Source organism: Stigmatopora argus, chromosome 15, assembly GCF_051989625.1.
Source record: "Stigmatopora argus isolate UIUO_Sarg chromosome 15, RoL_Sarg_1.0, whole genome shotgun sequence".
In the NCBI taxonomy this organism is placed as follows: Eukaryota; Metazoa; Chordata; class Actinopteri; order Syngnathiformes; family Syngnathidae; genus Stigmatopora; species Stigmatopora argus.
This window is the reverse complement of record NC_135401.1, coordinates 13,250,077-13,267,060: the sequence shown is the minus strand read 5'-3', so window position 1 is coordinate 13,267,060 and position 16,984 is coordinate 13,250,077. Positions and strand designations below refer to the sequence as shown.

The following is a 16,984-nucleotide window of genomic DNA, read 5'->3' as shown; positions in this document are numbered from 1 at the left end:
ATTGGGCAAAAATGCAACACCTGTATTTCATGTTTATAAAAATGGTGCAACAGTGGTGCCTCAAGATACGAGCTTAATGCGTTCTGGGACTGAGCTCGTATGTCGATTTTCTCGTAATTCAAACGAACGTTTCCCATAGAAATGAACTAAAAAAAATTATATGTTCCAACCCTCTGAAAAAACTCAGGATATTGGATTAGAAAAACATTTTTATTTGTTCTAACTTGCCATCTAATAACAAAGTAACAAATAACTAGTGGTTTAATAGTACTAAAATGTGTTTAATAGTATACTAAAATTAGACGGATTTCGCGGAAGGGAGAGAGGGTCAAATATTCACTGGTTTTCCCCTTTTTGTTTGAAAAATTAATTAAATGAATTTAAATTAATTAAAAATATATTTACCTTTTCTTTTTTAGTTAAATACAACTAAAAGAAGATAAATTTAAAAGGCTGCCCCACCCTATTTTTAAATTAGAAAGTGACAAATTCAGGAGAGTATTTGCTATTAAGAATCTCAAAATTTTGTTTTATAAGGCAGCGAAATCTTAAAACAATTCAATTTAAAAAATTATCAATTCATTTGGTAATCAGTTAGCTGTCAATTACTCAATTAATCATGGGAGCGTTAGCTGGCAGCTATTCACTCTTATTCACGTCACTGTGTATTTTTTTTCTTCCAATTTTTCACCTGATATTCCCAACTTTGCGCATGTGATCCATGATTAATTCATGGTCCAACACGCTCACCTGGCCTGCGAATTATTGATAAGTGTAAAGATGAAGCTAATTTCTCCAAAGGAGGCTTGCTTAAATATTCATCCATGTATGAATATTCATGACAGCCATCAATTTTCCATGAGTGAGGAATCTCTGGCCGTTTCCCTCCTCCTCCTTTTTCTTTTTTTCCCTTCTTCTTCTTCTTCTTCTTTCTTTTTTGAAGTGTCAACTGGGTTGCTGAAATATTGATGGTCCTCGCCGCTGGGCCCAAGGTCATTGTCTTGTCGGACATCGTCGCCGTGACGATGGCCAACAAATGCCTGCCCACATTCTAATATTTGCTTCATTCCTATTCCAGGAGATTTTCCAACTCCTGTTATTGTTAATATTGTGGAATCATGGCTAATGGCCTAACATGAAATCGTTGTCTAACTCGTTGTACAACTTGCTTATGTGAGCCCCCTGAGAATCTTGAGGCATTGTTGAGCATGTTGAACTGCCAAAGAAAGTGTTGTGTTTTCGCCAAAACGATGACAATAGATTGAAGATATTTCCTGTTTTCGTCCATCTATAAAAACTCGAAAACATAAACCTCCAAAATGATTCCAAAATCTAATTTTTCACACAGACCTAATGTCACCAATGGTTGATGTCTGCAGACCTTGAACAACTCCCAGTTCGAGTGATGCAAAAATAAGTCATGTCATGTTTTAATTGCATAATTTTATGACCCAAATATTACTTAAATCTCTTAATATTACGCAAAAAAAGTGCTCACACAGACTTTACATCACCAAAACTTGATGCCCAAAAAACCCAAATAACTTCCGGTTCATGTTAGAGAAAAATAAGCAACAAAATGACTGTTTCACAATTCGAATCTTGTAATAGTATAATCTATACTTTAATGTTCATCATATTTTGATTTTAACATTGTAATAGTTCAATTGTAATCTCTTTATATTCATATTCATTTTTCTCTCTGAATATTACATGTATTTCCCGCGGCATACCAGTGTGCCCCGACTAATCTCCCAACATTCCGGCACAGTATGAATGTGTCCGTCCAACGAAAATCTCTCTTTTCTGGCATTTTCTCCGAGATTATGCTGGAGACACTTTGGCGGTGACCTTTGTTTGTCTCGGAGTTCTAAAACATGGATTCTTGAGCTTTTATGAGTGGGCTTGATGCAGTTTTATTCCTTGTTTTTCACCACAGGCCCAGAAAGTTATGGTGCGAGTGAAAAGAAGTGTGCTGTTATCAAAGTGTTAACAAGTCTTGCTGTCCCCAGTTTGCCAAAGTCAATTGTCATTGGAACAATATTTCACCAAACACAACATAATTTTAAATTGTTAAATTGAGTGTTCAAGGTAGGTCAGTTCTGCCTCTAAAGCCTCGAGTTTCACATCTTTGTTTTATACGTCTATGGGTGCACATTGGTGTGTGCAGATACAGGGGAAAAAACACAGTTACAAGTTAGACAGTACAGTCGCAAAGGCCGCAGAACAACAAAGCAAAAGCACAAAGTACAAAGCAAAGCATAGTAAATGGGATCATTAAGAATCACCAAATCAGATCATTAAGATAGAAAAGCAGCAAAAACACAAAACGAACAAGAGTGGACGGAGCTACCGCCACCGGCTGCCACTTGAATGGCGCCATCTTGGTTGCGGTAGCAAAAACGGATACAGACTCAAGAAAAAGACGTAAAGTTGGATAAAACTGGAACCACAACTGAACGGAAAACGCATGAATGTTTAAATCTCATTTCATCTCTTTTTCTGAACCGCTTTATCCTAATTAGGGTCGCGGGGGGTGCTGGAGCCTATCCCAGCTACCTTCGTGTCAGAGGCAAGGGGACACCCAGAATTGACGGACAACCATCCACACTCACACCCATACCTAGGTGCAATTTAGAATATCCAATCAGCCTACCATGCATGTTTTTGGAAATGTGGGAGGAAACCGGAATACCCGGAGGAAACCTACGCAGATGGACGTGACCTGGATTTTAACCCAGGACCCCAGAGCTGTGAGGCCAACGCGATAACCACTCACGTCACTGGACCGCCTTGAATGTTTAAATGAACGCATTAAAATAATAATAAATGAATACAAAAAACCCCAAACAAAACAATGTTGGAGCGAATGAAAAGATGGCTTCCGATGAACAATTCTAGAATAGGTCCTACCTTGAAGAGGTGTTCTCTCTGCTCGTCCGACATCATCAGCTGGTGGCTATCTGTCACCATGGCTTCCATGTCCGTCAACCAATCCCAGAGCTCATCATACGCGCACTCCAATTCCTGAAGGCTGAAGACATCAAAGATGCAAATACATATGGGGCAATATTTCAGCACACATTCTGCTCACCGGTTAATGTCCATATATATAGACAACCGATTGGTCGCCACAGATAGACAAACAAGGGACTGTATGCCCTTCCCCCCATCTACTCCTCCTCCCTCCCACAATACTAGATTGCATGAAATATGGATGCTTTTAGAATGTCGGAACCTTGTTCAGACATGATACACACACACATATACACACACTATACTGTCAGCTGCTTTGTCAAGCTTTGCGTGTATTATTTACACAATGGCAGTCTTGGGGGTCTCAATGGGGCTCAGCAACATGCTTCTCAACATTAGCACTGAAATTGTTTGGAATTCCCTAGTTGTAAACATTTTGACAGCACTGACACATCCACGCAAACAGAAGTGCGTGAATAAACCATGGATGGATTGACAACAAAAAAACAAGACATAATAAACAGAATGAAAGTGTGGTTTTATCACATCTCATCTATGCACAACAAACACATTCGCTTTCAGACGTGGTCTCTTTTTCCTCAACCCTACTGACACTCATTGTGATTTCCGGTATGCCCCAACTGACTGTTTTGTTCACATTTTTTACGCAAACTGTCATGGTTTAAGCAACTCGGTCGTGTACACAAACTGAGAAGTAAAATATCAATGTATTTTTCTTAATTAAATATTAAAAGAGTAAAATACAAAACACTCAGTAGTCAACTAAAAGCATGTAATTGGTGGGGAAGTTGAATGAAAATGCTCTTCATGATTTTTGGTTATTTCCTGATGATTTTGGATCACTTTTTGTTTATTCTGGGGCAGTTCTAGGTCACCTCCAGTTGAATTTCAGAAAAGTATGTGATAGGTTTATTATTAATACACTTTAATCAAAACAGGGAGACATCATTAACATACTCTGGCTACAGCTTGCAAGGAAAATCACTCCTGACTCGTCCTCGTCCAAGATGATTCTAAAGAAACAGCATCCTCCTCTGTCATGGTCCATCCATGCATCAAAGTATAATTTCCTAGGTACTAGCTACTATGTTTACATGCTAGGTCCTCTCAGCAGAAATTCATTTGATGAGATTATGATGTATTGACAAACTAGCTATAGGAGGGAGGAACTTCATGTTTATGAAAATTATATAATCCTTCTTTGATTGATGACATCATCTAATGTAGTGTTCTCAATCACTATGCCGTTAGAGATGGTCAGGTGTGCTGCGGGAAATTACAAGTCATACATTGTAATGTTCTGAGAGAAAAATCTTAATATTATGAGAATAAAGATTAAAGTCATTTTGTTGCTCATGTTCTGTAACGTGAACTGGAAGTTGGATTCAATGGTTTCAAGTTTTGTCGACGTTAAGTCTGGGTGAGCACAAAAGTGGTCTTTGTGTAATGTTAGGAGATTTAAGTAATATTGAGAATTTTAAAGTCATAATGTTACAATATTTGAGTCATTTTCTTGTTTTTACGTTACTTCAACCATACATTTTTGGGCATCAACTTTTATTACACGTTTAAGACACCAGATTGGCGAAAATGTATCGTCTTCATCAGATAGAATGTAAACCTACACCCACTGTGGCCATTGAGGCCCGGTTTGTAACACCCATGTTTTAAGTGGTTGTTAGTTCAAATTAAATACAGTGGTACCACTCCTTACCAATGCTTCTACATACAACATTTTATGGTTATGAAACCCTTTGATATGCAAATTCCACTATACGAAAACCAGGTCCAAGTTACGAACTCCCTCAAAACCTAAACGCATTTCCTTTATCCGTTATTTTATTTTGAAATTGTCGCGGTAGCATTGCGTCCTGGTTGACAATCTTCTTACACTCCGCCAGGCTCCCATTGGCTGCCTCCCAACAACCAAAAATGTTTTTGCAAGCTTGTTATTCATTTTAACACATTAATAAATAACTTTCTCTCATTTTTGTTTCTTACATCTTTTATACAAATTTGGGACACTGATCATTTTCAAAGGGTTTAATTGTTATTTATTTGAGGAACAAATTAAAGAATTTACGTATAAAATACTGCTCTATTTGCGGAAAATACAAAACAAGTTCTGGAACCAATTAATTTCGTGAGTACAGGCATTACTGTACAGAAATAGACGCTCCTTAATATGGCAGAGTGTGAACCACATCCTCCAATGTTTTGAAGAACAAGGAGCAAGGAACGCTGCAATTAAGAGATGAACCCGCTGTGTTATTTTCTATTGAGTTTGGGTCACTTCAGGTTCCTTTTTGGGGCACTTATGGGGTCACCTGTTGATTTTGTCACAAGAACTCAATGGAAAATTTCTTGCAGATGTTATCTAGTGACAATGATTAATTGAGCAATGTCAGTGTTTGGGCGGAACTGCAAAAAGGTCAACTGATAAAAAGAGTTGGAATGGTGTAACATTTCAGAAAAGATAGGTGATAAAATGTCGGTAAGAAAAAAGGAGCAATTTTGTGGGAACAAAAATAAGAAAAATAATATATACAAACAAATTGACAAGACAACAAGAACACGAGGGTTTGGAGAAGGTGATTGGCTTACGATGGCCGATGAAATAAGACATCACAAAGTCAAGACAGGACAAAAACACAGATGCTAAAAAGAAACAAGTGGAATTTGGAAACAATTGAGAGCAAAGGTAGCGAAAGACAAGGAAAGGTTGGATGGGAAAAATGCAAGTGAGAATATGGGTGCACACGTCAGGCTGTCACAGTAAAAAGAAAAGGTTGAATGAGTCGTATTGGCATCTGCTACCTTTGAGTCGGCGACGGCCGTGGCGGATTTATGAGGCGATTGGATGCCATGCGCCATATTTAATGGATTCTTCCTGCAGGGATGAAATGGTGGTACAGCGCAAGTGGCTGACTTAAAGGGCTACCAGTGAATGATCATGTTTCAGGGGCAACGATGACGATAGACATGCAATTCTTTTGTACTGGAGTGGGGGGAGCCTACTCAGTTCAAAAGGATTGTACGCCTATTGCTGTCAATGGAAGGTGACACACTATGCTACACTCACGCAGACACACTACTTCATTCACCTGTCGCTGCGTCCCAGGTGCCTGTTGTGTCCTTTGCTGGCCGTGGAGGTGTACTGCAAGCTGCTAAGCTTGGCGGCCATCTGTTGGAGAGCAGTTCGCTGGGTGTCACGACGGCTGGACAGCGGCTCCGTCTGGAGGGGGCGGGGCAAAGAGTTATTCGTTATTTTACTATTGAGACAGAAACAAACTAATGGGATAGTATAGCTTAACACCAGGGCTCATGGGGCAGTCGTGCTTCATTCAACACAGCAGTCATGTTCTTTTTTGGGGTAGGATGTTATTTTATTGCTTTATTTTTACTGTTTAACTGTTTTAGCACTAAAAGTCAATCGGCACATATTTGCACATGTCCACAGTGACCGGACATTTCGTCGACGGACACTTCGTCGCCGGACGCTTCGTCCCGTACACTTCGTTCCGGACACTTCGTCGAACGGACGCTTTGTCGCCGGACACTTCGTTGAACAGACATATCGTGGCCGGACATTTCGTCGACGGACAATTCGTTGCCGGACACGCGAACGATTATTTTTAAAATAAAAGGCAATAAATAAAATTATTTTATTAAACATTTTATAAAAAGAACACAAAGGAAATTCGCATATTCTTTATTAAAGAAAATAAAACAGCAAAAACTCGCTCGACAACACAAACACATTAACATTTGGGCGTAAAGTAAATGTGCTCGTCTCTAACCACACTACGCACGAAACGGTTCCTACGTTGAGCGCTCCACGTTTGGAAAGACCCCCAAAAAAATCAACGTGACATCTGAGTTGTTATGTCACGTTGATTCTTTGTCTTCTTTTCAATATTTTTTTTAATAAAATAATTTTATTTATTGCTTTTTATTTTAAAGACAATCGCAATGTAGGAACCGTTTCGCGCATAGTGTGTTTAGAGACGACCACATTCACTTGTACACGCCCAAATGTTAATGTGTTTGTGTTGTCAAGCGAATTTTTGCTGTTTTATTTTCTTTAATAAAGAATATGTGAATTTCCTTTGTCTTCTTTAATAGTGGTTAAGGTTAGTGGTTAAGGTTAGGCAAGCTATCTGGCGACGAAGTGTCCGTCGACGAAATGTCCGGGTACCGTGTCCACCATTCATTTGTTCATCTTCTATACCACACATCCTCGAAAGCATTGTGGGGGTTGCTGGAGCTTGTCAGGCGCATGGTTACATAAAAGAATAGAACAATAAGACTAAAAAATAACAACAATGCCTTCAGTACCTTCAATTGTTATCTTATTGCGGTGTAAAAACAAAATACAAAAAAAGCGGTAAATGTCTTTAATTTCATTACATTTTAATTTGTTTTGTGAACACATTCATTCATTTTATGAACCGCTTTATCCTCACAAGAGTGGCGGGGGGTGCTGGAGCCTATCTTCAGACCAGAGGCGGACAACCAGACAAACGCTGGGCACGATGAGGCGGACAACCATGCACACTCACACCCATGGCTAGGGGCAATTTAGAGTGTCCAACCAGCCTACCATTCATGTTTTTGGAATGTGGGAGGAAACCTGAGTACCCGGAGGAAACCCACGCAGGCCCGGGGAGAACATGCAAACTCAACACAGGTGGATCGACCTGCATTCAAACCCAGGACCCCGGAGCTATGAGGCCGATGCGCTAACCACACAGTTGATGAGCCACCCGTGAACACATAATAAAATTTTAATTCTCAATTATACTTTTTCGTTTGTTTTTGTGTAGTATAGTTTCAGTTCTCATTTTCAGTTTTTAGTTTGTTTATGTAAACAATTCGGGTCCGATTTTACCGTTTGATTAAAGATTTTATGTATTCATCGGATTACAATGTTTTTCAATTCTAGTTTCTGTCACTGCAATTTTTCCGGCATCCTCGCGATCCTCATGAGAATGAGCAGATTGCAAATAGATGGATAGTTTCCGTCATTGCGTCTGTGGTCGAACGCTAACTTTAGAATTACATCATTGCTGCCGTTTTCCTACCAATCAGAGCTTATGAATATGCGCGCGCATGCATGAGTTTTATTAACAGCATGCATGTGTGTTTTCGTTCTTCCAGTGCCATTGACGCCAGTCGACTGCCAAACCATTTTGACTTGGAGAAGCTTGCAGCGATATAAAAATGGATTAGAGGTATTTTTCCATGACTGGCTGCAATGAATGATGAATAAACTCTCACCTCAGAAACATTAACTTTTGCTGAAACATAACTATTCACTGCCTGCCTCTCCCTTGTCAAAATACATTTGAAGTCAATGACTGTCTATATCGGGCAAAATATTCATAAAAATGATCATTATCTAGAGCCTTTACATTGTCCAACACATAGGAGTCACTGTGTGTGATTAGCTCTTTATTGTAGATTGTTTTGCTACCAACAGCTTTGTTAGAAACTGTAATATTATTATCATCTCCGAAACGTGGCTACACCCGCATATCCCTGACGCGGCGGTATCGCTAGCTAGCCGAACGCTTTTTCGCAACGACCGTTCTAAAGTATTAACAGGCAAAAGCAAGGGCGGTGGACTGTGCATGTATGTACATAATGAATGGTGTTGCGACAGTAAAATTATTGACACTCACTGTTCCCCGGATTTAGAGTTATTAGCAATTCGATGTAGGCCCTATTATCTTCCAAGAGAGCTTACCGTTGTCATAGCAACGGCTATCTATATACCTCCGAATGCTAACGTTAACACGGCGCTTAACCTCCTGCTAGCGGCTGTTAACAAACAACAGCTTGCTCACCCCGATGGAGTTTTTATTGTCGCTGGTGATTTCAACAAGGCGTGTTTAAAGACTGTTTTACCTAAGTTTATTCAATACGTAAATTGTAATACTAGAGGAGACAAAACTCTTGACCATGTCTATTCTAACATCAAACATGCTTACAAAGCCACTTCCCTACCCCACCTAGCTGGATCAGATCACCTCTGCCTATCTCTCACCCCCGCTTACACTCCACTCCGGAGGCAAACAACGCCACAAATAAAGACAATAAAAACTTGGCCCGACAACGCACTCTCTCAGCTGCAGGACTGCTTTTCCCGCACCAACTGGGAACTTTTTGTACAAGACAACCTCCAGGACTACACGGACTCTGTTCTTTCTTACATAAAAACCTGCATCGACAACGTCACTATAGATAAACGAATACGGGTTTTTCCTAACCAAAAACCCTGGATGACCAATGAGACACAGGCACTCATCAAATGCCGTAATTCCGCCTTTAGATCAGGGGACAAGATAAAATATAGCGCTGCCAGAGCTGAGCTGAAAAGAGGCATTAAAAAGGCCAAGGCAGCATATACCAAAAAAATTGAGGAGCACTTCACAGAAAATAACCCAAAGAAGATGTGGCAAGGAATACGACATATAACCAACTACAACAACAATACTATGTCTGTTAATGCAGATGCCTCACTAGCGGAGAATTTGAACCGTTTCTTTGCCCGCTTTGAGACTGATAAATCAGGCCCAGTCTCAACACCCCCACCACCACCCTGCAGCAATACACTGACGTTCCGGGAACAGGAAGTGAGACTGGTAATGCGGTCTGTGAACACCAGGAAGGCTGCGGGCCCTGACGGAGTACCTGGGAAGGTGCTCAAAGCCTGTGCTGACCAGCTGGCTGGAGTCTTCACAAATATTTTCAATTGTTCCCTGCAACTATCCATCATTCCATCTTGTCTGAAATCTGCCACCATCATCCCTGTCCCCAAAAAGCCAACCATTGGCAGCATGAATGATTATAGGCCTGTTGCCCTCACGCCTGTGATCATGAAGTGCTTTGAAAAGTTGGTAGCCCGCCATATCAGGAATACAATCTCTCCCTCAATTGACCCTCACCAGTTTGCTTACAGGGCAAACAGGTCCACTGATGATGCTATTGCCATTGCTCTTCATACAGCACTGAGCCATCTGGAACACCCTGGGAACTACGTGAGGATGCTCTTCATTGACTACAGCTCAGCCTTCAATACCATAAAACCGGACATTCTGACTGACAAACTCTCCCACCTTGGACTATCCTCTTCAATCTGCTGCTGGATAAAGGACTTCTTGACCAACCGCCCACAGACTGTTAGACTTGGTCCCCACCTCTCTTCCTCCATTACACTAAGCACTGGCTCCCCTCAAGGCTGTGTACTGAGTCCTCTTCTGTACTCCCTGTACACCTACGACTGTGCACCCACCCACCAGTCTAACGCCATCATCAAATTCGCTGACGACACCACTGTGGTCGGACTCATCTCAGGAGGGGATGAGTCGGCTTACAGGGATGAGGTCAACAATTTGTCTTCGTGGTGCTCGGTGAACAATCTCACACTGAACACCACGAAAACTAAAGAAATAATCCTGGACTTTCGCAAACACGGCACAGATCTGGCCCCACTCCTCATAAATGGAGTATGTGTAGACAGGGTCCAGTCCTTTAAATTCCTGGGGGTCCACGTCACGGACAAGCTCTCATGGTCTACAAACACCACGGCAGTGGTGAAGAAGGCTCAGACACGACTCCATTTCCTCAGGGTGCTCAGGAAGAACAACTTGGGCTCCAATCTTCTGAGAACCTTCTATAGAACCACTGTAGAGAGCATCCTGGCGTACGGCATCACAGTGTGGTACGCTGGAAGCACGGCGGCAGACAAAAAGGCCATGCAGAAAGTGATTAACACTGCCCAGAGGATTGTCGGCTGCTCTCTGCCCTCACTTGAAGACATTGCCAGCCCGCGTTACCTCAGCAGAGCCAAGCACATCATAGGGGACCCTTACCACCCTGGTCACAATCTGTTCCAGCTGCTGCCCTCTGGCAGACGCTATAGGTCCCACAAAGCTCGGACAAATAGGCTTAAGGACAGTTTTTTCCCCACATCCATCAGACATCTAAACTCGCGCTAACATACACACATTCCCTTCTGCGGCATATGATTAGATGTTTGGTTGGTGATCTGCCGCCTCCTAGCTGACTTGAAGGAAGGTAAGTGGCAGACAGTGTGCGGTAATCGAGAGGTAAGCGACCTGTATGTAATCGAGAGGTAAGCGACCTGTATTCACAACAGCGGAATGACAAATTACAAGTCCGTAACTTACACTTATTTAGGTCTTGTGCCGATTAAACGTAGCTTATGGAGAAGCACCATCAATTTCGTCACACGCAGTTTCTGCGTGTGATGACAAGTAGGCTTTTTTGTGTTGTGGTAATGACGACATGGCCTATGTCCGATTATTATTAGATGATAGCGCTTGTCACCACATTGTGATGGACGTGCCCTTTAAAGCCCAGCGAGCTAGAACGCGACACTCGAATGACACTAAAGCCTCATCCTCCACCTCTCACACACATGCAAGCTAACATAAATCACACACCTTTAGCATGAATCGCATTCCGCGGAACAAATCACCTCTCATGCACGCACATAAGCATGAAGAGTGCGTCCCACGCACACACAGATAAGCACAGTCTCCTTCACACACATCACGCCGGGATTCACAATCACATCCAGAGCGCTCAGTGCCGCTCGCGCGTAATTGCACACAAACTATATGGAGATGAAGCGTACAAACACACGCACGCAACAATCTGAATCAAAGCCCGTGCCGTCCGCCGTCTCATATACTTAGCGGACTCAGCGGAAGGATCTGGAAAGGTCATTCAATCTGGCGGAGGCAGAGCGCCTCAATCAGGGAGCTAATAAACAAAACGGCAACACGCAATCATCTGCGTGAGCATGAAGAAAATAGTACACAAGCTCACTTGCTTTAAATAGACGTCCACTTTCATTCATTAGGATGCTGAGTTGTTCATTACGTCTAGATTGTTCTTTTTAAGTCCCTATGAATCTTCAAGTACACAACAACAAAAGTTGGGTGCAGTGTGAGGGGAGACTGACAAAAATAAAGGAGAAGCAGTCGGTAATGTAGCATTAACTGAGTCCGTGATTTCATCATTATCCCGGTTCTAGCTAGGATTTGGGCCAAGGTTGTTGGTTAGGCTCATTGGCTAAGAACAGTTGGTAGTGTTGTGCGCAAAACTATGTTCAAGATTGGACGAAAACAACTGCCCAAGATCAGAAATCTTTTAAATGAACCTAACATGACCAAGATCACAACTGTGACCAGACAGTCTTGCCTGAAATCAGAACTCTCCTAGTTTAAGTCAAGATCAAGACCAGTCAGTACCAAGACTGAGAAAAAGATTGAGACCGACTAAGACTTGTCTAAAGTAATAATTAAAAAAATAAAATAAAATAAAAATATAGTGAAGCTAAGAAATTTCAGGAGTCAAAACAAAAATTCTTAGTCTTAGTCTGAATTTAGTCTGAGACCAGACCAAAGCGTGACTGGACGTTTGGTCGAAAGACGTTTGGTCCCCGGACGTTTGGTCCCCGGACGTTTGGTCGACCGGACGTTTGGTCGACCGGACGTTTGGTAGAACGGACGTTTGGTAGAAGGGATGTTTGGTCGCTGGGTTCGGTCGCTGTCAAATTATGACAGAGTTTATTGTTGATATTTTGATATTAGATATTTAGATATTAAACTCTCTCTCATGATTATAATTTTGAGAGCTGGTTTCAACAGTAACAACCCCTGCAACCAAACGTCCGTTCTACCAAATGTCCGTTCTACCAAACGTCCGTTCTACCAAACGTCCGTTCTACCAAACGTCCGTTCTACCAAACGTCCGTTCTACCAAACATCCGTTCCACCAAACGTCCGGTCGACCAAACGTCTGGTCGACCAAACGTCTTTCGACGAAACGTCTTTCGACGAAACGTCCGAGTGCCAGACCAAAGGGTTGTGTCTAGCGCAGTGGTTCTTAACCTAGGTTCGATCGAACCCTAGGGGTTCGGTGAGTCGGTCTCAGCGGTTCGATGGAGCCTCTGCCGCAGAGGTCAAGACAAATCATCATGTCTATTCACGATAACATCCCCCACTTGACCATCACTGACTGCAGATGATCACGTGACATTGCTTCGCCAATTAGTGCTGTGAGGAATTTATATATCTTGAATTTGGGGAAAAAATCATATTGTATTTTACATTAAAGTATGGTTCGCATATGAAACTGGTGGGGTTCGGTAGCTCCAACAAGGTTAAGAACCACTGGTCGAGTGTGTTGATTTTAAATCCCTAATTCTGGCTACTTTCCCCTTAACTTTTGGTACTACACTGCTGACAACGGCCATTATATAGCTACTTAACTCATTCCAAATAATTGCATGCCAGCCTTCTGTGTCCAAATGGATTGAACGTCTAGCACTGTCAATGGCAGCCATCGAGTTAAATGCTATAAACTGATTAAATCCTGTGATTTCATTGCTTTAAAATATGTTTGATCATCTTATTTAAAAAAAGAAAAAGAACAGCTCAGATAGAGATTATTTTGTGTTGACCTTTAATAACAACAACATTTATCCGCACGACGACGACTACACACTTGGGATTAAAAATAAAAATCAGATTCAGGTACGAGTGAGGAGGTCAATACTGCAGGGGAGATATTTCAATAAAGAGGGTTTTTTGTCTTGATAGAGTGGAGCAGTGGGTAATGATACATGATCGATAATGGATATGAGGGCGGCTGCCAGTGAGTGCGTACACATACACACATCAATACTGTAATACAGTTGAATGTGTGAAGCGGTTGAATGAATGCTCAACTCTCATCTTTCAGGCCACTATGAATACAAGAACAAGGCACACACGTCTGATGTGAGCGCACACGCACATGTGCAGCTATTTTTTCAGGAAATGTGACAGAATTTGAGGGGATCATAAAAATGAAAAGTCGGTTTTGATCTTAAAAAGAAAAGTTGAAATGTCGATAATGTCAGAATGTTAATTTTGAGAAACTACTGTCAAATGGGTACATTTTATATCTCCTGGTCCTGGGAGTAGAAACGCAGATGTCATCAAAAGAATGGGAACATTTTAAATTTCCATGAAATTGATGGATGGATGGGTGGATGGATGGTTCGGTGGATGGATGGATGGGTAGATGGAGGGATGGATAAAGTAATGTTGGACGGATGAGCATATAAAAAATAGAAGTAGAAGGTGTAATGGAGAAGGTAAAGATAGTGGTTGGGATGGATGGATGAAAAGGTAGATATTTTTGGATGGATGATGGGTGGATAAAGTAAAGACGAGCAGATAAAAAAGGTGGAGCAAAGGAGAACATAAAGATTGATGTTTGGATGATAGAGAAAGTCAGGATTGATGGATGGGTAGATGGAAGGAATGATGGATAAGTTGATGGATAGATGGATGGAAGGGTGACGCAGAAGGTAAAGATAGTAGTTCGGATGGATGGACCGATTGATAAATTGATGGATAGATGGATGGAAGGGGGATGGAGAAGGCAAAGATAGTAGTTTGGATGGATGGATGGATGGATGGATGGATGGATGGAAGGATGGATGGAAGGATGGATTGATTGATAAATTGATGGATAGATGGATAGAAAGGTGATGGAGAAGGTAAAGATAGTAGTTTGGATGGATTGATAAATTGATGGATAGATGGACAGAAGGGTGATGGAGAAGGTAAAGATAGTAGTTTGGATGGATAGACCGATTGATAAATTGATGGATAGATGGATGGAAGGGTGATGGAGAAGGTAAATATAGTATTTTGGATGGATGGATGGATGGATTGATAAATTGATGGATAGAAAGGTGATGAAGAAGGTAAATATAGTAGTTTGGATGGATTGATAAATTGATGGAAGGATGGATGGATTGATAAATTGATGGATAGATGGATGGAAGGGTGATGGAGAAGGTAAAGATAGTAGTTTGGATGGATAGAAGGATGGATGAATGTTGAAAGTAAAGAAAGATGCTACTGATGATGGAAGTAGGCAATGGTTTTTCCAACAGTGCACTGGTTTTGCTCCTCTATGGTTCCCTTCCTCTAACATTTTGCAGATCTTCATTATTTGCTAATTAGCCTACATGTTAATTAGCATGGAGGCTAATGTTAATTAGCTCTGTTAATGAGAGCTGCTGTAGCACCTGCCCCCTGTAACACCTGCTGACACATCTTCATCACCCGCGCACTGTGACGCATCCATTCATTTAAACATTCAGTTCCACTGACGGCGAGAGATGTCCAATCCATTTGCCCTTATGGTCCCAACGGATTGATTGGACGTCTATCACATTGTTAGCGCTACAATTATTATGTTAAAAAAAAGTTCCAGCTGGCATTTACAAAAGTTGGGAAAGGAAATGAACTTTAAAAAGTAATAATCCCTTGATGAAAGAGTGGATTAATTCTCATGAAAGAACTTATATAATTAATTAGAAAGTATTACACTCTTTCTTGTGATGCAAAAAAAATTCAAAAGTTGCTTTCAAGAGCTTAAGAGACGGACGATGTCATTACCGCATAGGCCACTAGAAGGTGTGTGAACACTCGTATTTTCTTTGTTACGAATTGAAATATTGACGATTGCATGGAAACAATCTGCAGGTGAGAAAGTAGCCCAAATACGGATAGGTCACCAAATAATTAGCGGCGACCAAAGATTTTGCTGACCACGCAGAATGACACGAGAAGCTTTGTTCTTTTTTTGAGTTTGATTATTTTGCTTCTAGTCCATTTCAGCTCCTATCTTTATTTAATTAAAATATCATTTTAAAATATAATTAACTTTTTAATCCCACTGCATGCATGTGAGACCACCGCAAATACAACAATCTGGCTTTCTATTTCTTCCTCTCTAACTCGCCAGCTATCAACAAGTTAGACGCCGCTCGCAGCCACAAAAATTCAACCAAGAAAGGAAATGGGGAAAAAAAAGTGTCAACCCTTTACAGGGCACTCACTGAACTCATTGGTTGCCAATGATGCCACTCGACTTCCAATCCATTTTCACTGAAAGAGGTTGGAAGCGAGTTATTGCTACCACCCTTCCCAGTCAAATAGGATTGGCTGTCTTAGTGGTGTGAGGGCACTCAAAGATGAGCACTCACATCCAGTTCTCCCAGTTCAAATGAATCATACAGTGACTGTTATTAATGGCAAGTAGTGAATTGAATACTTTAAAATCCCATGTCCCGAAGAAATCTACTTTAGTGTGCCATTGGGGACCATAACCAGTGTATTTCTGTTTTTAGTCATTTTAAGTGTATATTTTGTGTCATTTATTCACCGCTTTATCCTCACTGGAGTCGTGGGGGGGTGCTGGAGCCTATCCCAACTGACTTCAGAGCAGAGGCGGGGGAAACCCTGAAACAGTGGCCAGCCAATTGCAGGGAACTCTTTCACTCATACCTAGGGGCAATTTAGAGTGTCCTACCATGCATGTTTTTGGGATGTGCGATGAAACCAGAATACCTGGAGAAAACCCATACCGAACATGCAAACTCCACACAGTTGGACCGACCCAGATTTGAACCGAGGACCCCAGAGCTGACATGCTAACCACTTAAGCCGGCGGGCTGCCATATTTTGTGTCATTAAGAATGTATTTACATGGAAATGTATTTATTTATCAATTGTTTTATTTATCGGCCTTTTTATATGATTTTAAATAAATGGTAAACCAATTATATTACAACTTTTGCATTTCATTTATTTATTTATCTTAGAAGTGTTATATTTTTCAAAAACTATTCATTTTATTTATTTATTCCTTTTGCATATATTTGGTATTTTCTTTTATTTGTTACAAGCCGGTCACCCCCTGCTTGTTTAGAACCAAAAGACAATTGTTGCGTTATTTAAAAAAATCTCTTTTGAAAAATGGGTGTTTAACAAATAAAAGATTGAGTTTACACACTGGAGAAGCAATCACTCGTCTATTAGGGTCCGACAGCCGTTTCTGGCCACCATAAAAAAATGTCAAGTCTATACGTTGCACAGTTTGGACAAAC

General features: G+C 41.1%; 1 protein-coding gene across 1 annotated transcript in view; it reads right to left on the bottom strand.

The window, feature by feature from the left end:
* The window catches only part of LOC144090121 (A-kinase anchor protein 6-like), a gene marked incomplete at its 3' end in the record, with an annotated part of 102,834 nt that overhangs the window by 38,970 nt on the left and 46,880 nt on the right, over nt 1-16,984 (bottom strand). The window contains exons 14-15 of the mRNA XM_077621440.1: nt 6,102-6,232; nt 2,914-3,034 (exon numbers count right to left, since the gene is read on the bottom strand). Coding sequence (XP_077477566.1) covers nt 2,914-3,034; nt 6,102-6,232 — 252 coding nt within the window. The remainder of the gene's footprint in view (nt 1-2,913; nt 3,035-6,101; nt 6,233-16,984) is intronic.